At 38.2% G+C, this 27,910-nt stretch overlaps 1 protein-coding gene across 2 annotated transcripts in view; it reads left to right on the forward strand.

Moving 5' to 3' along the window:
• The window catches only part of Sec16 (endoplasmic reticulum export factor secretory 16), a 592,575-nt gene that overhangs the window by 43,227 nt on the left and 521,438 nt on the right, over window positions 1-27,910 (forward strand). For both annotated transcript variants that reach the window (XM_090389538.1, XM_090389539.1), the window contains exon 3: window positions 25,392-25,440. In XM_090389538.1, the coding sequence (XP_090245664.1) occupies window positions 25,392-25,440 (49 nt within the window). The remainder of the gene's footprint in view (window positions 1-25,391; window positions 25,441-27,910) is intronic.

Below are 27,910 nucleotides of genomic sequence, written 5' to 3' on the forward strand. Positions count from 1 at the left end.
GATCTGTAAAGAAGAAAATGATAGCTGTATTTTTCAAATCGAGTGGAATTGTGGAACGTGTCGTTTTGGACACACAGAAGACAGTCACAGCTAAGTGGTATACTGAACAATGCCTGCCTAAAGTCATTGGATCTATGAAGAACCTGCGGCCAAAGTCAAGAATGGACACCTGGTACCTCCATCACGATAATGCTGCAGCTCACCGCGCCAAAGCCTGCACCGAATATTTGACCACGACGGGACTGAAACTTCTCGAGCACCCTCCCTACAGTCCAGACCTTGCTCCCTGCGACTTTGCACTGTTCCCGCATGTGAAAATGAAGCTAAAAGGGAGGCGGTTTTCCAGTGATGAGGACCTTCTACGGGCTTGGGACAACGAGTGTGCTTTACTCCCTAGTGAAACTTGGCAGAACTGGTTTAAAGATTGGTTTCGGAGGATGGAGAGGTGTATTGAATGTAGAGGAAATTACTTTGAAAAAATTAAATAAACAAAGCTGTATTGCAAAACTTTCCTAGTACCCTTTGCATAATGCCACTGCTCCATCTTATTTACTAGTTCTGCAAAATTGGGAGCAATTAGAGACAGAGCACACATCACATCGTATTTGGGGTTGAGCAAACTGTTTCATTTTGTGCTCTTTATGAAGGCAAGAGTGGAAAATCCTACTTCACACATGCAGATGCTTGGAAGCAGCAATAATTGCATCATGGCCTCTCCAGCAACCACAGGATATTCATCGTGCGTATCCTGTAACAAGATAGACTACAAATGGTCCTTCTTTTCTACAAATAACATTTTGACCTAAGCTTGACCTGCAAAACCATTAACACTAGTGACGATTTCAGTTAAGTCACACAGAAATTGGTTTACAATCCACTGATATATAGACCTTAGTTCAGGAAAGTATTCCTTGAAACGGAAAGATAGTTTTGTTATGTGGGTGATCATGTCATCCTTCACTTCACTGAAATCAAACCCATCAGCATCCTCCAAGAACAAAGAAAGGATACAATTTTGTTGCTCTGCTTTTTTTAGCCAATACTCGAGCTTTCTTTGAAACGCTGTTATTTTTTTACTTGCAGAAATCCTATTTTCCTTTTTTCCTTGAAGTTGCAGATTAAGTGCATTCACGTTGGAGAAAATATCAACTAAATAACTAAGCTGAGCTAACCTCTTCATGTTGGAAATTCTTTCAACGAGAGCATGCTTCTTTTCAACCAAAAACTCAATTTCAATCCTCAGCTTTCAAAAGCGATTCAGAGCATTCCCTCTTGAGAGCCAGCGGGTCTCCACGTAGAAAACAATGTGCTTATGTAATGAATCAGTTTCAGAACACAAGGTTCTGACAAGTCTTGTGTTTAAAACGCCTGCCTTGATTAAGTTCACTATGGTAATGATGATTTTCATGACTTCCTCCAGTTCAGGAACAAGACCTTTGATGGCCAGAGCTTGGTGGTGAATCATACAATGTGTTGATAGAATTTTGGGGTTGTGTTGCTTTGCATGAGTTATAAAGCCTGAACGCTGACCCAACATTGAGGGAGCACCATCACTGTTAATCCCCACACAGGAATCCCACGTTAAACCTTCTTCGCTAAAAAATGCATGAATAGCGTGGAATATGTCAATTCCTTTACAGGTCGTTTTCAAAGGCTTGCAGCAAAGAAGATCTTGTTCAATCATGGTTTCAAACTTATAATGGATGTAGACCATCAACTGCGAGTCGTTGGAGACATCCGTGGTTTCATCCAGTTGAATAGCACACTTACCACTCCGAATGATATGACGAATAAGTTCTGCCTTTGTCTCCAGCAATGATTTCAATTTGGCGACTAACGGTATTATTGGATAATGGCACTGCTGCCATTTTTCGTGCTTGGTCAGACCCACACATTATTTCATTGATGAGAATAGCAGCTGGCCAGATGAACGTTTCCCCTATTGTGTAGCATCTTTGATTTTGAATCAGGTAAGCCACTTCAAAGCTTGCTTTTGCTGCATCCTTTTGATTAATTGCTTTGGAATCCTTGTTAGTAAGTCGCTGCTTCTTTATAATCCCTTCTAAATGTTGAAAATATGATGAAGGTTTGGACAACAATGTTGAATGTTTCTGCTTTATATGGTCTTTGAGCGTGCTCTTTTTCAATGACTCATTGCATAGAACGGCAGAGCATACAACACATTGTGGTTTCATGATTCACTTGTCTTCGATATAGGTGAAACCTAGCTCAATGAAGTCTGGCACATAAGGACGTCTGGTAGCACTCATTCTGGGTAAGAAAGAAGACGAAAATTAGGATTTATATTATTTTAAAAAAACAAAAAATAATATAATGAAGATTACCTTTTCCAAATGTGTACGGTACAATTTATAAATACAGCCAGCGTGATATACCTCACACCGCCACCGCTAGGCCACACACTGCACCTAAAGTTGACTAGATAACTAGACTCATTCATTTTAGTTTGGGGGGGGGGGGTACGTGTAGACTTATTTTGTCAATTCTCCACGTGCATGCGAGCACGGAAAAAATGATTCAATCTAATAAGCATATGGCGTATTTATTAAATAGCAAATAAATACTTGTTAGGCTATTTTACAGTATTGATGCACACTGACTGATCACTTTCTTCAGAGTACTTCTACACTTTTATGGTAAATTTTAATATGTATTCCGAGGTGTGTCATTACCCAAAGAAAAACCACTTTTACCAAGGTTTGGGAAGCACTGGTATAGTTAGTGATAAAGCGTTTTACCATCTTTTTTTTTGCAGTTTCTGCAAAAAGGTGGTTCATCTTTTAATAAATAAATGAGTACATTAAATTTTGATTTTTTTTTTTAAATTTGCATATTGCTTCTTAAATTCATTAACAGATTATTCATCAGGTGCTGTGATATTGTACGTTGAAAAATATAAATGCACCATAATAGTGTTTATTCACTGTAATATGTGATATTTCATGGGGCTTTGTGGTGCAAAGTCCAATGAAATTGACTGTCTTTCAGTAAAATGCCACAGAAATACAACATTAAAGTTTATAAGATATATATCACTGATGAAAAAAAGCCGTGAATTAGGGTTGAATTTGAAAGTGTCTGCAATTCTGCCCAGACACGATAGGAGGGAGTATATGATGAGAGCCCTGTCGATCAGTTCGGCCCTCGAAAGATTGTGCAGGGCTCAAGGGGTAGAATTTTTTTCAGCCTGGTCTGTACTTGTTAACAGGAGAGACTGCTTCTACAGAGATGGGATACACTTAAATAGAAAGGGTGCAAGAATGTTTGCTGATGCTATCGAGGCAGTGTTAGGAGGGTTGGAAAACTGCTAGATTGGGGGGATACAAGGACTAATAGATTAACAGTAGCCACTGGCAGAGGAGAAAGTGATTCTTGCACTGCTTCTATTGGAATGAGCAACAGCCTGGAAAATAAGATGCAGGATATTTCAGAGACTGCTGGGAATCATTGGGGTACAAGTAAACACATGGATTGTGTTAGGGTGGCTAAGAGGAAGAGCAGGTGCATGTATACTTGCGTGTACACCAATGCTAGGAGTCTAGTAAATAAATTTGATGAATTTGAGGTATTGCTCAAAACATCAAAGGCAGATATTGTTGGGATTTCAGAGACGTGGTGTCACACAGATATAAGGAATGCAGAACTGGAATTTGGGGAGTACAATGTCTACAGAAAGGATAGGAAGGGAGGAGGGGTTATGCTATTAGTTAAGAAACACATAAAATCCAAGGAAGTGAAGCCAGTCGACATCGCTGGACAGTGCAGTGTTGAGTCAGTTTGGTGTGACATAAGCATTGGGAGATCAAAATTGAGAGTAGGAGTGTGCTATAGGCCTAATGACTCTGATGAGTATAATAAGAAACTGTACAGAGAAATAGAGTGGGCCAGTAAATCAGAGTGTCTTATTATGGGGGATTTTAATTTTCCAGATATTGACTGGAATTCGGGGGCTGGTCACTCACACACTAGCAAGGCTTTTGTGGATTTATTGGATGATTGTTTTCTACATCAGCATGTTCGGGAGGCAACTAGAGGGAGTAATACTCTTGATTTGATTATCAGTAGTGATTCTTCATGCATTAAGAATCTGCAGATAAATGAACCACTAGGTGGCAGTGATCACAGTGTTCTGAAGTGGGATTTACTCAAAGAGGTAACTACCATTAGGGGTAAAGGGAAGGGGTATTGCTTTCGTAAAAGCGACTACGATGGACTGAGACAGTATTTAAATTCTATACAGTGGGATCAACTGATGATGTTACCAACAGCAAATTCAAAATGGGAAGCATTCAAAGAACTTATCTTGGAAGCTACTAGGCTTTACATACCAACTAACAAATATTGTTCAAGGTTTAGGCCTAAATGGATGTCAGATGAACTAATCAGACATATGGCAGAGAAGAAAAATGAATGGATACATATAAATTAACATGTGACACAGAAGCCTATGATAGATATAAGTTGATCTGTAACCAAGTTACAAAGGACGTTAGGCAGGCGAAGGCAGATTACGAGAAATCCTTGGCAAAGGATGCGAAGAAAAACAGCAAAGAGTTCTTTACTTATGTAAACTCTAGAAGGAAGGGGATGAATCAGATTGGTCCACTTGATATTGATGGGTCAACTGTTGATGATCCTGCTCAGGTAGCTAACAAACTAAATGAATATTTTGCATCGACATTCACACATGAGGAGTTATTCAGCGAGGGGAATGCCAGAGGTGTATTCAACTCTGGCAGTAAGCTAGAGAATCTTGTAATAACTGAGAGTAAAGTGGAGGAGAAATTGTTGAAGATAAACACAAGAAAGGCACCTGGGGTGGATGGAATCTATCCAGTTATATTAGAGGCGGCAGCAATGGAAGTAAGCAAACCCTTAGCCATAATTATTGAGAGCTTCCTTGGACTCAGGGGAGGTACCCATGGACTGGAGATATGCAAATGTGACCCCAATTCACAAAGGAGGATCAAAGGCTGACACAAGTAATTATAGACCTGTGAGTTTAACTTCTGTTCCCGGAAAATTAATGGAGGCACTGGTTAAAGAAGCACTGCAGGATCATCTAGACAAGACTTCAGTTATAGTTCAGACACAGCATGGTTTTGTTAAGGGGAAGTCTTGCCTGACCAATTTGATTGGATACTATGATGCAGTCACAAAAGAACTGGATGCAGGGAATAACTTTGATATTATATACTTGGATCTTAGAAAGGCTTTTGATACTGTTGCACATGGAAGACTGCTGCACAAATTGGAGCAGTGTGTCATTGGAGGCAAATTGCTGCTATGGATAAAGGGGTGGTTGAGGGGGAGAAGACAGAGAGTGGTAATCAATGGACACTGCTCATCGTGGACTAATGTTATTAGTGGAGTCCCTCAGGGTTCAGTATTGGGTCCTTTATTGTTTTCTGTATTTATAAATGATATTGATGATGGTATATAAAGCTTAATGTCCAAGTTTGCAGATGATACGAAGGTTGGCAGGGTTGTCAAGGACACTACTGACACTATGCTGCTGCAACAGGATCTGGAAAGGTTGAGCAGATGGGCTGAGAGGTGGCAAATGAAGTTTAACATTGACAAATGTAAAGTACTACATATGGGAAACAGCAACCCCAGAGCAACGTATGAACTCTGTGGTACTACACTGACAGTGGTAGAGAAGGAAAGGGACCTGGGGGTGGTTGTGCAGGCAGATATGAAGTTCTCTGAGCAGTGCAGACGGGCTGCAAGAGTAGCTCATGGTGTATTGTCAATGATATATAGGAATTTTTCTAGCAGGGATAAGGAGGTGATTATTCCCTTGTATAAGGCAATGGTCAGGCCACACCTAGAGTACTGTATACAGGCCTGGAGACCTCATTTCAAGAAGGATGTAGAGCTGCTGGAACGAGTACAGAGAAGGGCAACAAGATTAGTGAATGGAACAAAGGGGTGCTCTTACGAAGAAAGGGTTAAGTTTTGCGAATTACAGTGTCTGGAGACTAGGCAGCAGCGAGGTGATCTGATAGAGGTGTACAAAGCCTTGAATGGTTTGAGCATGCTCAATGCTGATGGGATTCTTCCTCTTTCTCAGAATAATCACCTGAGAGGGCATAAATTAAAATTGAGGAAAGACAGATGTAGGATAGATGTGCAGAAATTTGCCTTTAGCCAGCAGGTGGTTGGTAGGTGGAACAGACTTCCATCCCTTGTCGTGGAAGTTGATAGCCTAAATAAGTTTAAGGCTCGGCTGGACAGGTATTTTGAACGAACAGAGGGGTGAAGTGGAAGTGGTTATTTTTTATTTATTTATTTTACTTTAATTTTTTTGGCTGATGCAGCATAAGCTTGCTTTCTTGCATCAAATGCCTCTGCTAATGCTAATGCTTATATATATATATATATATATGCAAGAGTTTCATTGTCATTCACATGTTTTTGTATTAATTTTATCTATTTATGTTTAAACATTGTTGTCGTGAACAGTTGCATTTATGTTTTGTGTGTGTATGAAGCTGTGATATGCATGCAATTTTAAATAATCTAGAGTATAAAAATGAGAGATAGGAAATTGAAAGTTAAATGTATTGAAAGGCAGTTTCATGGAATGAAAAGGCAACGTTCAGTATGTCTGCTAAAGATATGTTCAGTTTTAATAGGAATAGATTCCAGGATCATTGAGTACATATTGTTAAGACAAAGAAATTGTCAACCTTTTTGAACATAATTTCTGTTCTCGTTGATACTGTGCAAAATAAAAATGGAACACCTCAGAAGGGCAGTTCTCTTTCATAAAGTTAGTATCTTAGGTACGATATAATCTTTTTAGGATTCACTGAAGATAAAGCAAGTAGGAGAGTGAAAAAATCTTTTCTTGTTGCAAAAGAAACTGCCAATATAGCCTTGGAACTAACAGAAAAATAATGTGGCTTAATTGTGGTCTATGAACTTCATTCAGAGAACTTCATATCTGCCTGCACAATTACCCCCAGGTCGTTTTCATTCTCTGCCACTGTCAGTGTAGTACCACAGAGTTGATACGTTGCTCTGGAGTTGCTGTTTCCCATATGTAGTACTTTACATTTGTCAATGTTAAACTTCATTTGCCACCTCTCAGCCCATCTGCTCAACCTTTCCAGATCCTGTTGCAGCAGCTTAGCGTCAGTAGTGTCCTTAACAACCCTGCCAACCTTTGTATTGTCTGCAAACTTGGACATTAAGCTTGATATACCATCATCAATATCATTTATAAATACAGAAAACAATAATGGACCCAACACTGAACCCTGAAGGACTCCACTAATAACATTAGTCCACGATGAGCAGTGTCCGTTGATTACCACTCTCTGTCTTCTCCCCCTCAACCACCCCTTTATCCATAGCAGCAATTTGCTTCCAATGCCACACTGCTCCAATTTGTGCAGCAGTCTTCAATGTGCAACACTATTAAAAGCCTTTCTAAGATCCAAGTATATAATATCAAAGTTATTCCCTGCATCCAGTTCTTTTGTGACCATAGTATCCAGTCAAATTGGTCAGGCAAGCCTTTCCCTTAACAAAACCATGCTGTGTCCGAACTATAACTGAAGTCTTGTCTAGATGATCCTGCAATGCTTCTTTAACCAGTGCCTCCATTAATTTTCGTGGAACAGAAGTTAAACTCACAGGTCTATAATTATTTGTGTCAGCCTTTGATCCTCCTTTGTGAATTGGGGAAAGCTCTCATAATTATGGCTGAGGGTTTGCTTACTTCCTTTGCTGCCTCCTTTAATATAACTGGATAGATCCCATCCACACCAGGTGCATTTCTTGTGTTTATCTTCAACAATTTCTCCTCCACTTTACTCTCAGTTATTACAAGATTATCTAGCTTACTGCCAGAGTTGAATACATCTCTGACATTCCCCTTGCTGAATAACTCCTCATGTGTGAATATCAATGCAAAATATTCATTTAGTTTGTTAGCTACCTGAGCAGGATCATCAACAGTTGAACCATCGATATCAAGTGGACCAATCTGATTCATCCCCTTACTTCTAGAGTTTACATAAGTAAAGAACTCTTATGCTGTTTTTCTTTGCATCCTCTGCCAAAGATTTCTTGTAATCTGCCTTCGCCTGCCTAACGTCCTTTGTAACTTGGTTACAGATCAACTTATATCTATCATAGGCTTCTGTGTCACATGTTAATTTATATGTATCCATTCATTTTTCTTCTCTGCCATATGTCTGATTAGTTCATCTGACATCCATTTAGGCCTAAACCTTGAACAATATTTGTTAGTTGGTATGTAAAGCCTAGTAGCTTCCAAGATAAGTTCTTTGAATGCTTCCCATTTTGAATTTGCTGTTGGTAACATCATCAGTTGGTCCTACTATATAGAATTTAAATACTGTTTCAGACCATCGTAGTCGCCTTAAGAAAAGCAAAAACCCTTCCCTTTACCCCTGATGGTAGTTACCTCTTTGAGTAAATCCCACTTCAGCACACTGTTATCACTGCCACCTAGTGGTTCCTTTAACTGCAGATTCTTAATGCATGAAGAATCACTACTGATAATTAAAACAAGAGTATTACTACCTCTAGTTGCCTCTCGAACTTGCTGATGTAGAAAACAATCATCCAATAAAGCCAGAAAAGTCTTGCTAGTGTGTGAGTGACCAATCCACAAATTCCAGTCAGTATCTGGGAAATTAATATCCCCCATTATAAGACTCTCTAATTTACTGGACCTCTCTATTTCCCTGTACAGTTTCTTATTATACTCCCACCCTTATTACATCTTATTAAATCACACCCTTAGGGTGAAATTTAATTTTCCAGAGAGGCCCCCCTGTATCTTTTCACCTCCGTCTACAGCAGTGCTTCCCAAACCTGGGTAAATTACCCAAAATTGGGGAAAAGTAGTTTTTTTTTTGGGTAACGACACACCTTGGAATACACATTAAAATTTAACATAAAAGTGTAGAAGAATTAGTACTCTGAAGAAAGTGATCAGTCAGTGTGCACCGATACTCTAAAACAGCCTAACAAGTATTTATTTGCTATTTAATAAATATGCCATACACATGTTATTAGATTGAATAATTTTTGCCGGGCTCGCATGCATGTGGAGAATTGACAAAATACGTCTACACGTACCACCCCTCACCAAACTAAAGTGAGTGAGTCTTGTCGTCTAGTCTAGACTTTAGGTGCAGTGTGTGTAGCCAGCAGTGGTGGTGTGAGGTATGTATCATGCTGGCTGTGTTTATAAATCGTACCATAAACATTTGGAAAAGGTAACCTTTGTTATATTATTTTTAGTTTATTTAAAATAATATAAATCTTAAATTTCATTTTTTATCTTACCCAGAATGAGTGCTAGTAAACGTCCTTACGTGCCAGACTTCATTGAGCTAGGTTTCACCTATATCGAAGACAAGGGAGTCGTGAAACCACAATGTGTTGTGTGCTCTGCCATTCTATGCAATGAGTCATTGAAAAAGAGTAAGCTCAAAGACCATATAAAGCAGAAACATTCAACATTGTTATCCAAGCCTCCATCATATTTTCAACATTTAGAAGGGATTATAAAGAAGCAGCGACTTATTAACAAGGATTCCAAAGCAATTAATCAAAAGGATGCAGCAAAAGCAGGCTTTGAAGTGACTTACCTGATTTCAAAATCAAAGATGCCACACAATAGGGAAAACGCTCATCCGGCCAGCTGCTTTTCTCATCAACGAAATAGTGTGGGTCTGACCAAGCACAAAAAGTGGCAGCAGTGCCATTATCCAATAATACCATTAGTCGCTGAATTGAAATCATTGCTGTAGACATAAAGACAGAACTTATTCGCCATATCATTCAGAGTGGTAAGTTTGCTATTCAACTGGATGAAACTATAGATGTTTCCAACGATTCGCAGTTGGTGGTCTACGTCCATTATAAGTTTGAAAACACGATTGAACAAGATCTTCTTTGCTGCAAGCCTTTGAAAACAACCTGTAAAGGAATTGACATATTCCACACTATTCTTGCATTTTTTAGCAAAGAAGGTTTAACATGTGATTCCTGTGTGGGGAATAACAGTGATGGTGCTCCCTCATTGTTGGGTCAGCATTCAGGCTTTACAGCTCATGCAAAGCAACACAACCCGAAAATTCTGTCCACACATTGTATGATTCACCGCCAAGCTAAAGGCGCCTCCGTAGCCAGGTGGGAAGGAGCAGCAGTGCATACCACACGCTTCTTGATTAGACTGGGGTTCGAGCCCGTCACCACCAAATATGGAGGATGCGGAAAGGTCAGGGAATGACCACCGCATATTTCGGAGCAATATGGCCTTAGTTGCTAATGCTCCTAAAAACCAAAACAACAACAACAACAACAACAACAACAACTACCAAGCTCTGGCTGTCAAAGGTCTTGTTCCTGAACTAGAGGAAGTCATGAAAAACATCATTGCCATATTGAACTACTACAAGGTAGGTGCTTTAAACACAAGACTCTTCATAACCTTGTTCTCAGAAAGTGATTTGTTACATAAGAACCTTGTTTTCTATGCGCAGGCCCATTGGCTCTTAAGAGGGAATGTTCTGAATCGCTTTTTGGAGCAGAGGATCAAAATTGAGGTGATTTTGGTTGAAAAGAAACATACTCTCATTGAAAGAATTTCCAGCACGAAGTGGTTAGCTCAGCTTAGTTATTTAGTTGATATTTTCTCCAACGTGGATGCACTTAATCTGCGACTTTAAGGAAAAAAGGAAAATTGGATTTCTGCAAGCGAAAAAATAACAGCACTTCAAGAAAAGCTTGAGTATTGGCTGAAAAAGGTAGAGCAATATAAAATTGCATCCTTCCTCATCCTCTCTTTGTTCTTGGAGGATGCTAATGGGGTTGATTTCAGTGAAATCAAGGATGACATGATCACCCAGTTAACAAAACTATCTTTGAGTTTCAAGGAATACTTTCCTGAACTAGAAAGGTTTATATATCAGTTGATTGTAAACCTATTTTTGTGTGACTTGACTGAAATTCCCAATAGTGTTAATGGTTTTGCAGAGCAAATGATGGAGTTTAGGTCAAACAGTCAGTGCAAAATGTTATTTGAAGAAAAGAACGACCATTTGGAGTCTTTCTGGTTAGCAATTCACGATGAATATCCCATGTTAGCTGGGAGGCCGTGTTGCAATTATTGCCGTTTTCAAGCACCTACATGTGGGAAGTAGGATTTTCCACTCTTGCCTTCATAAAGAGCACAAAACGAAACTCTGAACCCCGAATATGATGTGAGGTGTGCTCAGTCTCTAATTGTTCCCAATTTTGCAGAACTAGTAAATAACATGGAGCAGTAGCATTATACTCATTAGCTGGGACCTGGGTGACGAAATATTCATGGTGAATAATTACCAAATTTTTTGTGGATGCTAAAATGTTTAGAGATGTTAAAAATAAAGACATTGCATCAAACGTATTATTTGCTTCCTATTTTTTACCGATCCCTCTTCACTTGTCATATATGTTTTCTGTGCAGTTAGTCTTTACCTACATTGGGTAAAAAGACTTTCTGATAAGCAGTTCTGGGTATTGATGGAAAAAGTTTGGGAAGCATTGATGTAGAGCAGCGGTTCCCAACCGGTGGTTCGTAAATCCCGGGGGGGGGGGGGGGGTTCTCGAAAGTGTTCCAGGAAGTTCGCACTAAAAATTCCGTAATGGTGAATGCTTAGATTTATATAGGTATATTATTGTAAACTACAAAATATAACTAATAATACAAAATAAAGTGAATTAAAATTAAATAAAACATAAAGATTAAATAAAAAGTAAATAATTGCCAAAGAAAGAAACCACATATCCCACAATTCCTCATAATTAGTTTACTATCTTATAGTATATCATGTTAAATAAATGTTTTCCATACTAAATTTTTTTTCATTCTCAAGGACCATTGTTTTGTATAAGTACTTTTCTTTTTTTTTAAAGAACATATAGTACTTAGTACCATGCATGGGTTAAAGGTGGAAAAAATGAAAGAAGATACTTGTTGACATTAGAATTGAACTTTTGTAGATCGTAATTTTCAGGAAATATGTTTGAAGGAAGGTTGTTCCAGAAAACAGAAGTAGAATGAATAAATGAGTAAGAAAAAAAGTTGCTTTTGTGAGCTTGAACTTGGACGGTAAAAGGATGTTGATTGGTTGCAGCACATGTTCTGACTTCTTTAAAGAAGAGAAGTATAGAAGCCAATTCAGAAGAACAGTGCCCATGGAAGTATCTATAGAAAAGGCATGCAACAGAAACAAATTTGTGTCTGTGAGACAGAGTGGAGAGACTGTTACAGATGAGACATTAATTAACCTAACTGCCTTCTTTTGAATGGAATCTAGAAGTCTGAGAGCAGTTTTAGGGGTACTGCCCCAGATGTGGGAACAATATTCCATGGATTTGCAATTTCTACAGAGTCAGCAACTGTTCGGAAGAAAAGTAATGCCGAGAATGGAAGAGAAAACCCAGTTTTTTTAGATGTAGAGAATGCAATATTTGTAATGTGCTTTATGCCAAGAGAGATTAGAAGTCAGGGTAATCCCTAAGATCTTTCCTAGAAATCGGAGCGTCATCGGAGATAAGCATAGGCACAGAAGATTCCTTTTTGCGAGATATAAGACAGGACTGAGTTTTAGAAGGATTGAAATTAATTTATCTTTGCCCCACTGGAGATTAGCATTTAAGGATTTGGCAGTGGATACTCGAAGTTGAAGCTGTTTCAGCAGGGCAAGGTTTCTCAAACTGGAAGGTGAAATGCAATGTGCTATAGTCAGCAAAACTATGGATAGGATTTCCGGTCGATGGAAGAAGAGGAAAAGAGTGGGAGAAAGAACTGAACATTGGGGAATACCAGCATTAATGGAGAAGTTAGAAGACAGAGAGCCATCTGCCATCACCTGCAGTGAGTGGTCAGAGAGAAAACAGGATACCCAATTATAAAGAACAGTAGCAAACCAAAGGTTGGAAGCTTATTTAGGTCTTTATGCCATACACCAGGAGTGGCCAACTTAATTTGTGTTGTGATCGACATTTTTTTCCTTCAAAATGTGCCGCGATCTACCATCTCAAGAATTTCATTGCATATGGTTAAATATGGTTAAAAAGGTTAATCAACAGATTGAAAAATGTTGTTTATAAATTTTAAAATTAAATACAATTCAGAATTCTTATTTTAAATTCATACGTATTTAAATTTTTAATTTATGTGAAGTTTGTATCATCTGCCAAGCTTTTAAAATCGGGGATATACTGTGATAAGGCCAGCCCTAAAGAATCTTCTGTATGCAAGTCCACAACAGTAGAGCGATTCTTCGTCTTTTTTTGTTTCAAATACGAAAAGGCCAATTCATATAGATATGTAGAAACAAAACAGGAATTTAAAAGTTCACTGCATTTTTTTACATTTGTGTACTTTTGTCAGCAAACATATTTTCAAGTAATATTTTCTCCGTGTGAAAAATCTCAGCGTTTTTTTTTTTTTTTTTTTTTTCCCCTCCTGCAGTTTGTTTTGTATCTAAGATGACATTAAATGGATAAGAAATATATTGAACAATGTCTTCAATTGTTCTAAAATCACTGAATCTGGTTTCAAAATACTCCACAACTTTCTCAATTTCAGAAACATATTTTTTCACTATTAAATTCAAAAACAGGATATTTTTGCAAATGATCTTGCGTATCTGCAAAATGATCGAATTTTTTTTCCCTTTGAGATACTTTGCCATTGCCAAAAAATTGATATTTATATGCAGAAATACTACTAATCATGTCACCCACATTTTTATTTTTTCCTTGTAATTCCAAATTTAGATCACTTAATATACTGGTAAAATCTGACAAAAAAGCCAGATCACACAAATTTTTAATTTCATTCAGGCTGACCGGGCTAGCCAGGTGGGTAAAGTGCCTGCTTGGCAACCCAAAGGTCACGGGTTCGAATCCCGCCTCAGGCTTGGCTCAGAGTAAAATGCAAAAACTTTGGGAGGTGCATTATGGCCATAGAAGCCAATGCGCCAACAACAACAAAAAACAAAAAAAAAAAAAAAAAAAAAATTTCATTCAGCAAATTTCGAAATCTGTAGAAACTTACTCCGACTCAGCCACTTCACATCTATGTGTAATATCATATCTGGTTCATTTTCATCGAGGTGCATTTTGAAAAGTCTCCTTTGAAGAGATTGTTCTCTGACAATCGTGATTTCACGATTTTGAAAGCTATGTCCATAATACTTTTAGTATTTAATATCTTGCTAGCTAACATGTTTTGGTGGATGATACAGTGGTAACTCAAATCTGGAAATTTGTCATCCTTTTGGCACAATGCGATGAATCCGTTAAGATGCCGTGTCATTGCTTTAGTTCCATCTGTTGTTTTTGATACGAGCTTAAATAGTGGTAATTTAATTTTTTTCAATAAAATTTTTGAATGCGTTAAATATATCAAGACCTCTAGTTCTTGCTTTTAATGAAATGATACCCAGCAGTTCTTATCTTGTGGCAGAATCATCGAAAACCATAGAATAAAAACAAGCAATAGAGCTGTATCACTGATGACTGTAGATTCATCCATTTGTAAAGAAAAGGACACCCAATTAGCAATATGAGCACGCAATTATTCGCTCATATTTTCTAATTTTTTCGATGCGTCACATCACAGTATTTCAAGATAATTGCAGATCTTGAAGAGCACTTTTAATTTCATTTTTGTTCTTAAAATTTTCAAAAAGAGAATCTGTTATTTCTAAAAATGTGTCTTTGTTGAATTGACCATCAGAAAATGGTTTGCATTTTTTTGCAAGAAACGACTCACTTTAAATGATGCTGCAGTTACTGCTTTCGATTGTAAATTAGGTGTCACGAAGAAATTTTGTTGTGCGAATAATCTGGATTTAAGTTCTTTTAATTTATTTTTTTCTAAGGTCACTATTAGGAGGAAAATCTAATTGGTATTTACCATGGAGTGCATTGAAGTGCCTTTCTAAATTTCCTTTTTTGGTATAGCCATAGAAGCATTGCAAATCAAACAACAACATTTTTTCTTTTATCATTACAAAAAAAGTATTCTAGTTCCCACTCTTGATGAAAATGATACGTTTTACTCTTTTTCGTAGTATTCAATTTAAATCAAAGGGTATTAAATTAACGTATAAGTACTGTCCAGTTATTAATATTAAGTAAGCTAAATAAGAATTCGACACACTCTATGCTCTCCACAACGTAACTGTGTGAATTTTCACTAGACAAGCCTAGTGGCTGCGTGGCGACAAGAGTGGTCATGTTGTTCAACAGATTTGTAATAAGCGTATGCAAGTGGGGCACATAATAATATTTAGATTTTGACTAATCTATTTTTTACATATATTTAAAATCCGTCATGATTGACCAAAATTAAAGCCACGATCGACTTGTTGGCCACCCCTGCCATACACGATCAAAAGCCTTTGAAAAGGCTTGAGTTTCACCAAACTTTTCAATTAAATTTGTCCACAGATGGGTAACATACACTGCCCTACCATTAATATCCGGACACACTAGCCGTTAGACAAAAAAACCGCTTTTATTGTGTCATTTAATATTTTGTGCTGAAACCTTTTGCTTTTATGATGGCCTTCAATCTTCGTGGCATAATCTCAGCCAGCTTTTTATAAATGTCAGGTGATATGTTCCTCCACTCAGCCACACAGCCACCAGTTTGGCCTTGTTCTTTGGGTGATCTCAACTTGCATGTACCTGACGATTCAATACATCCCAGATGTATTGGATCGTCAGATACGTGCTCGATAGGGTTCAGATCAAGGCTCTGGGCTGGCCAATCCAACTTTTCCACACCCATTCCTCAAACCACTCTGTTACGATCCTAGCAGTATGGCCTGGCGCATTGTCTTGCTGATACATGTATGGGCCTTCCCCGAAGTATTGCCATAATGTTGGAAGTGCATAATTGTCCAGAGCATTCATGGTTTTGTTGATAACGACTGATGGACCCAAGCCAAACCATGAAAGGAGCCCCATACCATGATACTGCCTCCACCAAATTTCATTGTAGAGGATTCAATCAGGAAAGAACTGTTCATTTGGCATTCGCAACACCCAGGAATGGCTGTCAGACTGGTAGAGTGCAAACCTCGACTCATCTGTTTATAGGACTGTTTTCCACAGCTCCACAGTCCAGGATTTGCGCTCCTTATACCATGTTAATCGGCGTCTAGCGTTTGATGAGGTGATCAATTCTGTTGAACTATTGAGGTAATTCTGTTGAACGCGTCATCTTGCATGCCCACTTTTGCAATTGTCTGTTCAAAGCCCAGTGTGCATATTTATAGCAGGTTCGGTGATGTGTTGCATGCATAGGACCTGTTCCCCATCCATGGAGGGGTGTCCAGATATTAATGGTGGGACAGTGTAAGCCAGAATATTACCAGTGGAACGACACTGACAGAATCTATACTGGCGATCATTGATCAGATGAAAGATTTCCAGATAGTTTAAGAGTTGGTGGTTAATTGATTTCTCCATCACTTTAGAAAGAGTAGAAGTAATTGCAATGGAATGATTTTTAGGAAAATCGTTCCATTGCAATTAGGAGTAGGTTCAGGGGCACAGGTTTTGACAGTAAGTGGAGAAATACCATCAAGACCTGGAGCTTTCTTATCATCAGATTAATCCGGAATTGTTCTGATATCCTTTTGATGGAAGACCACTGGAGGCATTGAATGGAGTGTACTGGGAATGGTTTGAGGTGATTTACCAAGATCATCAATACATGAGTTGGAAGAAAAATAGGATGTTAACATCCTATAGAAAAAAAAGGTCAGCTTAATCTTTGGCTGATCTGGCAACAGAACCATCTGGTTTTGACAGAGGCGGGAACAGAGATGGGCAAAAATTGCGGCCATTAGGTTTGGAAAGAGACCATTTGGACAAGAAGCAAGTTTTCTACTCATAGCTTGTTTGAAATCTAGTTTGGACTGAATAATCACTGCTTTACAAAGTATAAATAATACTTAATAATAATTTTTATTATTATGCAATATTGCTTATAAAAAAGTAGTACTGGAAATATTTTATAATAAAAATTCAGAAAAATTATACGATTTCAGAGAATATAGGCGTAGTGTTTCGTATTAAAAATATTAAGTTGAAAGGGGTTCACAAGTAAAAAAAAAAGGTTGGGAACTGCTGATCTAGAGTCTTTCTATTTCTGCTGATGCTGACGAATACTCTCCTGTGAGCCATGGTATCAAACCTGCAGACCCCCACAATTTCCTGGGATTGGATCACATGTGGTTGGGTTCTTGTCTTTTCAAAGGTGAGATTTTCCTCCCCCACCCCCCAACTGCCTGAAGAATCTTACCAGATACTGGAGCAATAAATAGATACTTCAGATACTTCGAAAAGCTTTTGATACTCTTGCACATAGACTGCTGTACAAACTGGAGCAATGTAGCATTAAGGTAAGTTATTGCTATGGATAAATGGATGGTTAAGTGGAAGAAGACAAAGTGTGCTTATTAATGGGCACTGCTCTTCATGGAGTTCCCCAGGGCTCAGTGCTGGGGCCATTGTTGTTATCAATATTTATCAGTGATATTGATAAGACTGTATTAGGCTTAATGTCTATGTTTGAAGATGTTACTAAGGTTGGCAGGGTGGTTAACAACAGTCATCAGATTGAGCTACTGCAACAAGATCTAGGAAAATTGGGTCGATGGGTTGAGAAATGGCAGTTGGAGTTTAACATTGACAAATGCAAGGTACAACTGCACATGGGTAGCAGTTACCTCAGAGTAGCTTATCACTTGTGTGGGGGTCACCACCAAATACGGAGGATGCGGAAAGGTCAGGGAATAACCACTGCATATCCCCAGAGCAGTATGGCCTTAGTTGCTAATGCTCCTAAAAACCAAATAACAATAACACTTGTGTGGTACTACACTCAGAGTAGTAGAGAAGGAAAAAGACCTGTGGGTTTTGTAGTCAGACATGAAATTTTCTGAGCAGTCCAATGATACTGCCAGGACAGCACATAGGGTTTTGTCCATGATATACAGAAACTTTGCTAACAGAGATAAGGAGGTGATAATCCATTTGTGTGATGCCATGGTTAGGTCTCATCTTGAGTACTGTACCCCGATGAACCAAAACATTATGACCACCTACCTAATATGATGTTGGTTCTCCACGTGCAGCCAAAACAGCTTGTACCCAGTGAGGCACGGATGCTACAAGATTTCTAAATGTGTCTTGTGGTATCTGGTGCTAACACGTAACCAGCAGATCCTTTAACTAATGTAAGGTCCGTGGTTGAGCCATCGCAGATCAGAGTTGCTGTTCCAACACAAACCACAGATGCTCGATGGGATTGATGTCTGGGAAATTTGGCAGGTGAGGGCAATACTTGGAAGTCTTCCTCATATTCCACGAACCAGTCTCGAACAATCCGGGCGGTGTGGCATGGAGCATTATCCTGCTTAAAGACTGCACTACCAGAGGGGAAGACCGTTGCCATGAAAGCATGTAGGTGGTAGACGTCAGAGTGCCCAGCACATGGATGACTGGACCCAGGGTATCCCTGTAGAACATCGCCCAAAGCATGACACTGCTGCCACTGGCTTGTTTTTGTCTCAGTGCATCGAGGCGCCATCACTTCCCCAGGTAAACGATGCACACGTACCCAGCAATCCACATGGTGCAACAGGAAATGTGATTCTTCGGACCAGATGACCTTCCAATCACTCAAGGTCCAGTTTCGATGCTCTCATGCCCATTGTAGGCACTGTCGCCGGTGAACCATGGTTAGCATGGGCACTCGGAGTGGCCTGTGGCTACGCAGCCCCATTTTCAGTAGGGTTTGATGTACTGTGCGTTGTGACACATTACTCCTGTCACCAGCATTCCAATTACTGACATAATTGGAATGCTTGTCCAACGCCTCGCCTGCGGTTTGTGGGTTCCCCCTCCTCGGACCACTTTCGGTAGGTACTACCCGTGGCTGACCATGAGCATCCCAACAGCCATGCCATTTCGGGTATGCTCTGACCCAGTCGTCTGGCCTTTGCAATTTGGCCTTTGTCAAACTCGCTTAAGTCTGCTGCCTCTTCCATCTGAAGAACAAGAGTAACACTGATTAACGGAGCTCAGTATCAGGTGTTTTTTATACCATGTTCCGACCCGCACATGCACTGTAGTTCACCTGCCAGTTGCTTCGATTTACTTAACGACTTGCTGGTCATAATGTTTTGGCTCATCGGTGTATACAGGCCATGGAGGCCTCACTTTAGAAGGATGTAGATCTGCTGGACTGGGTGAATGGAACAAAAGGGTGCTCTTACCTAGAAAGGCTTCAGTTCTGCAAATTGCAGTGTCTCGACACTAGGCACTTGCGGGGAGATCTGATTGAGGTGTTTAAAGCCTTGAATGGATTGAGTAAGGAATGTTAATGATATTCTTCCACTTTATTCTTCCACACGAGGGGACATAAATTCAATTTGAGGAAGGATGGTTGCAGGAGAAATGTGTGGAAGTTTGCCTTCAATCAGCAGGTTGTTGATTGTTGGAACGGGCTTCCATCTGTTGATGTAGATGGGTTGAATAAATTCAAGGGAGAACTAGACAAATTCTTGGAGGGTATGGATGGGTAAACTTTTTTTTTTCTCGATGCTATATAAGCTTGCTTTCTTGCATTATTTGTCATTACTACTACTTCTGGGATGAGATCAACTTTGCTGGACATGGACCCTGTGTCTCAACTGTGATTTCCAGGTCAGATGGCCATCTTCTTTATAACTGTCATATTCTCATGCCTTAATTCTGTGCGAATGCCTCCTCCCCTGTCTCCGTCTGTTCTCCCTGAACCCTCACCTGCTCTGTTACTGTCATCTATTTTCTTGATTTTTGTCATGGGTTAACCTCTTGCACTTTGGATTAGGGGTATATAGTGAAGTATGAGCCCCAAAAAAGATGGCCTGGCTACTTGCAGTATGGTTTCCAGGTGATTGCTGCTTTTTGGTAGCAGAGTGGCCAGTCACAACAATGCCTCAACAATAAATAATGCTACACATACTATTAAAACAGTTCTCCTTATGCGATTGGCTTGGCTCTTGGATGTATCATAGGAAAACAACAGATATTGGAGGAAACTTTGGGAACTAACTATATTAGTCATAAATTCATAGGTAATATTTTAATCTAGAAATGCTAGGCATTTAGTGGTGTTTCCAGCTTAAGTTATAATTTTAGTCATAATAGATCATAGAACATACGTCAGTCTTGCTGTCCAAGATTGGTATACATTTTTTCAAATTATGTGTGATCTATAGAAAAATTCCTAGAGAATTATTTTATATGTAGATTCTTTCAGCAAACACCTGGTATCTTGCTTGAAAGTCAGGATACTAAATATATTTTTCATAAAGAGTAGTGTATACAGGATCATCAAGAAAAACTGCAACAGTTTTGAATGTCTGTATTTTTTGATATTTTGGGCTGGCATGGTTAAATTTGGTGTTGTTAAATATGTAAGACGGAATTTTTTTTTTTTTTTTTTTTTTTTAAACTGTTAATGACATACCTGAGTGGGGAAATTCTTTAAACAAGATCACAGTATAATACTGAGCAGCATTTTATGTGAAAGTTTTTATAAAACTAGCAGGTTTTTTACAGTACTGTTTGAGTTTAGTTGAGATTTTGCTGCATTAAAAAGGCCAGGAACATCAGTGGTTTTGAGGTCAGCAAAGTAGCTTGAACAGTCTGGCTCTGCCTACACCAGTGATTCTGAAACTGCACCATGGCACACTGGTGCACTGCAAGAGGTGGCTAGGTGTGCCATGAATATTATGAAAGTATATTTTAAAAATGAGAAGAAACCATTTGCCTAGAGATTTATTACATCCATGATTAATTAATAGCTAGGCTAGGCCCCTAGGGTAACAGTTATTATTGTACACAGCTAGTTTTATTCATAGTTTAAAATATATTAATATTTTTTTAATTTTGTACACAAAGTGCACCAGAAAATTATGTTTTACAGTGTGCTGCGAACCAAAAAAGTTTGAGAACTACTGGCCTAGACAATAAGTGAACTGTTGGTAGAAAGAATTCTGAGGAAGCCCAAATATGTCATGTGCAGAGGAAGCAATTATTTATATCCCAATGAAAATTTGTGAAATTATTGTTTCAGTATTGTGGATGTTCAAATGAATATCTGCTTTAAGCATTGTTTGACAAGACTTAAAACTGTTTCTTTATAAAATGCAGATGCAACAATCCTTGATGGCATTGACAAATAAAAAGCAATCTGGTTTTATGATTTGTCTTGTCAATATTTGGAAAGTGGCACAACAGTTATTCAACACCTATGGACGAAGTGCACTTCCACCTTAGCTATGTCAATAAATACAATATGCATATATGGGGCAGGAACCCCACGTTGTGATAGAGCTGCCTCTGCATCCTGGAAAAAAAGTGTGGTGTGTGGTGCACAATTTCATGAGCTGGACTTGGTGTATTGGACCAGTGTTTCTGGATGACAGTTAATGGGGGAAACTCCTTCAAGACCCCTTTGGAGTCTAACTTTTTGTGGTATGAAATGAACATAGGCAAAGATGGTATTCTCTGTGCAGTTTAGACACAAGGCCAAGAGTCCAATTTTTTCCTATCAGTGATTTATTAAACAGTTGCTTGTATACAGATAGGGGGTTCATAAGCCCTCTGTACAAGGCAGTTGTAGGACTACTTGGAATACTGTGACCAAGAATGGAAACTGCACTTAACAAAAAAAAAAAAAAAAAACTTATCAAGCTTCTTGAAAGGGTCCAAAGACAAGCAGCACATCTAATAACATTGCTAAAGGGTGCCCATATTAGGAAAGACTTGGAGTACGAAGAGCTCAGTAATTTGGCGCCCTAGTGGAGACCTGATTAAGATCTGTAATGCTCTGAGAGGGGATAGTAAAATGAGTGAAGGCAAAATTTTCATGATTTTAAATGATTCTAGAACCAGGCCATAAACTAAAATTATGGCGGAAGAGGTTTAAGCTGGATTATAGGAAGTTTTGTTTTTACCCTGTGACTTATTAATTTCTGGAATAAGTTATCTGTGTGGTTAGTTGAGGCTGACAGCTTGGGGAAATTTCAAGTTCATCAGGATTAGTACATACATGATGAGAAAAATGCATAAGTAGTTTATTTTATTTAATTATTATTATTTACTTATTTTTTGGCTGTTGCAGCAAAAGCCTGGACCTCCTTGCACCATATGCCTAATAACAATAACAACGTGGGAGAAAAATTTTTCCAACAAGATGGGATAAGTCCACATATGGTGAGAGAGGTTCTTCATTTCCTGAAGGAACATGTTAATGATAGGGGCATCTCTAATCGATATCCTAGATAGTGTGGGATTGAAGGCCACCATATTCAATGGATCTAAATTCTTGTCATTATTTCCTGAAGTACAATGTCTATAGCAATAATTCATCTACCACTGAAGCATTGAACGATGAAATTGTGGCTGTTGCAGTGAGCATCACTGAAGAAACACAGGCTGCATTTTTGGTAAGCTGCAGTTGACATCTGTAAGTGTCAATCACATGTTGCATTGTGTTTTTCTTTGAATATTAGCAGCTACTAGGCTTATTATACCAACTAAGAGATACTGTTCAAGGCTTAGACCTAAATGGATCTCACATGAACTGAGGACACCATGGCAGAGAAGAAATATGTTTGAGATGCATATAAATCATCAGATGATACAGTTGCCTAGTATATATAAGTAATTTGGCAATGAAGTCACAAAGTTAGGCAGATTAAGAAAAGTTGCTGGCAAAGAATACAAAGGTAAGTGGCAAAGACTTCTTTACTTATGGAAACAGTAGCAGGAAGGAGATGATTCACATGGGTCCATTAGATATGAGTGATTTCAAAATAATGATGATCCTATTCAAGTTTCTGACAAACTGAATAGATGTTTTGCATCTGCATTCATATGAGGAATAAAAAAAGGCACCTGGGGTAGATAGGATCTATTCTGTTATATTAAAGGAGGCAGATTAGCCATGATTATGAGAGCATCATTGGATTCAGGGGAGGTCCCTATGGACTGAATATGTGCAAATCCCCATTTCACAAGGGGGGGGGGGTGAATTAAAGGATGGCATGAGCAATTACAGACCTGTTAGCTTGACATTTTTTTCCAGGGAAAATAATGGAGTTACTGGTTAAAGAAGTAATAAAAGACCATCTAGATAGGATTGGTGTTATACATCTGTCACAGCATCTGCTTGACTTTTTGTTTTTTGGCCGATGCTGTATAAGCTTACTTTCTTGCATCATATGCCTATGCTAATGCTAATTACAGACTTGTTAGCTTGACTTTTGTTCCAGGGAAAATAATGGAGTTACTGGTTAAAGAAGTAATAAAATACCATTTAGATAGGATTAGTGTTATACATCTGTCACAGCATGGATTTGTTAAGGGGCAATCTTGTTTGACCTATCTGATATGGAAGAGGTGTTCTTCCTCTTCTCAGAATAATTGCCTGGGAGGGCATAAATTCAAATTGAGGAAAAACAGTTGTAGAATAGATGTGCGGAAGTTTGCCTTTAGTCAGCGGGTGGTTGAATTCTGGAACCAACTTCCATCTGTCTTTGTGGAAGTTGACACCTTAAATAAATTCAAGGAAGAACTGGACAAACTTTTTAGAGCGAATGAATGTATGAAATGTTTTTTTTTGCTGATGTTGTATAACCCTGCTTTCTTGCATCATATGCTTCTGCTAATGCTACTGCAACAAGATTTAGACAAATGGAAAGAAATCTCAATTGATGTTTAATGTTGACAAATACATGATACTTCATATGTATAGTAGTAATCCCAGATTAATATACCAACTATGTGTTACACAGTCAGGGAAGTGGAGAATGAGAAACACCTGGCAGTAATTATGCAGTCAAATATGAAGTGCTCTGAGCAGTGCAGACTACCAGTACACTTCATAGGTTTTTGTGAGTGATATACAAAAAATTTTGCCAGCAGAGATAAGGCGATTACCCCACTGTATAAAGTAATGGTTAGATCACACCTTGAGTACTTCATATAGGTCCAGAAGTCTCATTTTAGGAAGGAACATGGATCTGTTGGAATATGCAGAGAAGAGCAAAGAATAATGAGGGGAGCAAAAGGGTGCTCTTATCAGGAAAGGCTTCAGTTTTGCAAATTGCAGCATCTGGGGATCAAGTACTTGTGAGGAGATCTGATTGAAGTGTGTTAAAGGCTTTGAATTTTGAGTAAGCTCAGTGCTGTTAGAACCCTTCCTCTTGCTCAGAAAGGGCACAAATTTAAATTGAAGAAGAGTGATTGTAAGATAGAAGTGCAGAAATTTTCCTTCAGCTAGCAGGTAGGCAATTGTTAGTTCCAAGTCCCATCTGGTGTTGTAGAGGTGGGTAGTTTGAGTAAAATCAAGAATTAGACAAACTATTAGAGGGGATGAGCAGGAATATGTGACAGGATGTGTTGGCTTTTTTTTTTGCTGATGCTGTATAAGCTTTATTTCTTGCATCATTTGCCAATCCTAATGTTAATAATAACCCCCAAACTCTCCAGTGTGAGCACAGTACATTAAAATGTGTGCTTATTTAAATAGAATTCTCCTGCATGTGGGAGTATGCTGTTCAATGAATATATATATAGTAAGTGTGTGTGTACAGGCTTGATATGGTAACGTTTGTGAATATTACCCAGTGATTTTGTTTTATTTTTTTTTATTCAAAGATCAAGGTGAAGTTGGAATGATAACATGAGAAATGTTATTCATGCTCTTTTTCAAAATCTTAAAACATTTAGATATAATGAAAAATGTGTATTCTGTATCAGATATTGGGTCCACATGGAGAGAGAGAGACTTGCTCTCTATCCTCCTCTAAAAATGTCCTGCAGTTTGTTGTTAGTTAATCATAGTCAGTGTATTGAAGCCTTTTAAGTTTCATAAAATTGTTTCGAAACAGTCTTTTTGTTTATCATTAATAATGTTGCTGCTTGCAAAATTAAATGTCTGCTGGAGCTATTGCTGTGATACACTATTGTTTATATATATTATTTTCATTTTTAGTAACAAAACCCTGTGAATACTGGCATTTTTTTTTTTTTTTTAAATCATTAACTCAGTTTGAATTTGTTATTAATAGTTTGTGACATGGTGGTTTTTGGGATCTTAAATGTTGCAGAACAAGTAAAATAATGCAAATTTTTGTGTAAAGTTTATAGTTTATTAATATTATTACTGGTATTTTTTGCTTATTGGTTGTCAGTTTTCATTTAAGATAAATCATTTAAAATTGAATTAATTTCATTAAATTTTGTAGCTCCACAAACACAATCACTATTGCCTCTTTCAAACAGTGGAAGCCAAGTGTAAGTATTCATTCTCTCTCTGCTATTTTTCCTTACAGAAACAAAAATAGTAGTAAAAGTTCTGTTAATGTACACTGGTATGCAAAATTTAAGGACCAGTCAGGTTTTCACCTGTAGCTTCTCATAGGAGTGGCCTGGATATGGGAAAAGCATACCAAAGGAACCTCGTGAGGTACAGAAATGAAGGAAACAACACCAACACAACAATAGAAGCAAAATGGTACAGAGGGACTTTATTTAAAAATGGCAACATAGCACTGGCTGCCATGATACAGATGCATCACTGCCAAAGATGGAACAAAGGGAAGAGGTGGTCCTCACTAGGAGATATGGCCACCCCTAATGTCGATGCAGGCTTTGCATCGCCTGTTCATACTTAGAACAATGTTGTTGATAAGTTCTTGCGGCAACATCGTCCATTCATCTGTCAGCACCATCTTCAACTGGTGAACATTTTCTGGTGGGTGTGGATGTGCTGCTAGGCATCTCCTCATATGTGTTCAATGGGATTTAGATCGGTACCAGAAACGGGCAGGCCAATCCATACAAACAATGTCCTCACTTTCCAAAAGCATATCAACAGCTGCAGTGTGATGAGGTGTGGCTTTATCATCCATAACCACTAACTCGGGGCCAAGGGAACAGACACACACATGGGGAAGGATTACCTCAGTACAGTAGCTTGCACTGATTACAGTACCGCCTTCCAGTATCTGGAGTTGTGTACGTCCATCCAAGATAACGCCTCCCCAGACCACAACACCTCAACTGCCATATCGATCCCTTTCAGTGATGTTTGCAGGGTAATACCATGTGCTAACCTCTCGCCAGATTAGCTGATGTCCAGAATCGCTGCTGAGACTTTAGCATTAGTAGAGGCATTTGATGCAAGAAAGCAAGCTTATGCAGCATCAGCCAAAAAAAAAAAAAAAAAAAGACTTTATCTACTCTCATCAGTAATGAGTACCTTAAGTAAAGATTTTTTTGGTTGTAACCTTTAGAAATAGTGTTGGTCCTTAAGTTTTGCACACCAGTGTAGTATGCATGTAATATTGTATGTTTTGCATAATGCATCAGGATCATTCCATGCAAATTGCCAAAGGCTGGTAGTTATATAGTTTATTTTTTAGATTTTTTCATGATAATAGTACAACATAAACATATTAGAAGTGCAATGTGTTTAATATGCAAGATTGTTCAGACTTTAGTTATATTTGGCAAAGTAAGTCTTTGAACAAAGCAAACGTCTGGCTGTTTAAAATTAATTCAAATTGTGATCTTTATTCATAATTTGGGTTTGAGATAAAGGTTGCCAAACCTGTTGAAATTGGTAAGATTTCCATTTATTAATGCAACTTTGGTTCTGTAAGTGCTGTTGTTATGTAATAAGAGCCTAGCAATTAGTATGACCTGATTGATCATAATAGAGAAGCATAACCTGTTTACCATAAATTCTGTCTGGACTGTATGGTGTCAAATTTCGTGATCATTGATACTGATTTTGAGAGTTTTGAATTATTTTATAGTAGAAGGGAGATGGAACACAAAGTATTTTTTTTTGTAATCCTTGTGTTGTAATCGTTAATAGTCCCCATTAGTATATGACTCCTAGAATTTGTATTCTGGAGTCATATTAAGGGAAGAGGGGGGCTATTAAGCTGAATTTTTTTAGTTGTCTTTTATTATGTATATAAAACCACACAAAGTTTGTTTCATTCAAATCAATTCCTGTGCCATTGATATCCAGGCCAAATGTACAAGACTATTATATAGGTATGGCAACCATATGCTAATGTGTTATTATTGTATATGAAGAATAGTGTATAAAAAAAAAATAATAACCTGTTATATAAAATTTGTTTGTAAATCCTCCTATGGCAGACCATCTGGCAATCTAAGTTGCACATCAATAGCATGGATAACTGCATAAATTTATGAGAGTCATTATCAATTGGATAAAGGTGAAAGTTTGGTTTAAAGTTCCTGTCTATGAACTTTAAAACAATATGGTCCTATGCCAGGTATATCAGAAAGTGTTGTACCCATTGAAGCAAATGTAGTGCTGTTGTAAGTTCTGTTTCTCTAAAATTGTTATAATATGAAGAATTTGGTTTTTACATAAGACTGGCATTTCTGGACATTTACAAAGAATGTCCAGAAATGCCTGTGTGAATTCATTTTACCTTTATGGCAACAAATCTAAATTTGTCTCTAAGTCTTTCTCTGAGAAAATTTCCTAGTTGCAAATCTGAAATAGTTATCATTGGACTGCAGTCAATGTTCAATATTTTGTTTTTTAGAATTTTGGACTTATTAGTAATATGAGGTGTGATCTTGGGAGCTTGGGAGCCGAACTGTTATTCAGGAGATGATGAAGATGAAATTGCTTACTGCTATTTCATTTTGTTCTTTGGATGGATCTCCTTTGAAGTAGTCTTTGACACTGTATATACATATTAGGGTACTCCTG

This window comes from Mastigoproctus giganteus, chromosome 2 (assembly GCF_048544385.1).
Source record: "Mastigoproctus giganteus isolate SK-2022 chromosome 2, ASM4854438v1, whole genome shotgun sequence".
NCBI lineage: Eukaryota > Metazoa > Arthropoda > Arachnida > Uropygi > Thelyphonidae > Mastigoproctus > Mastigoproctus giganteus.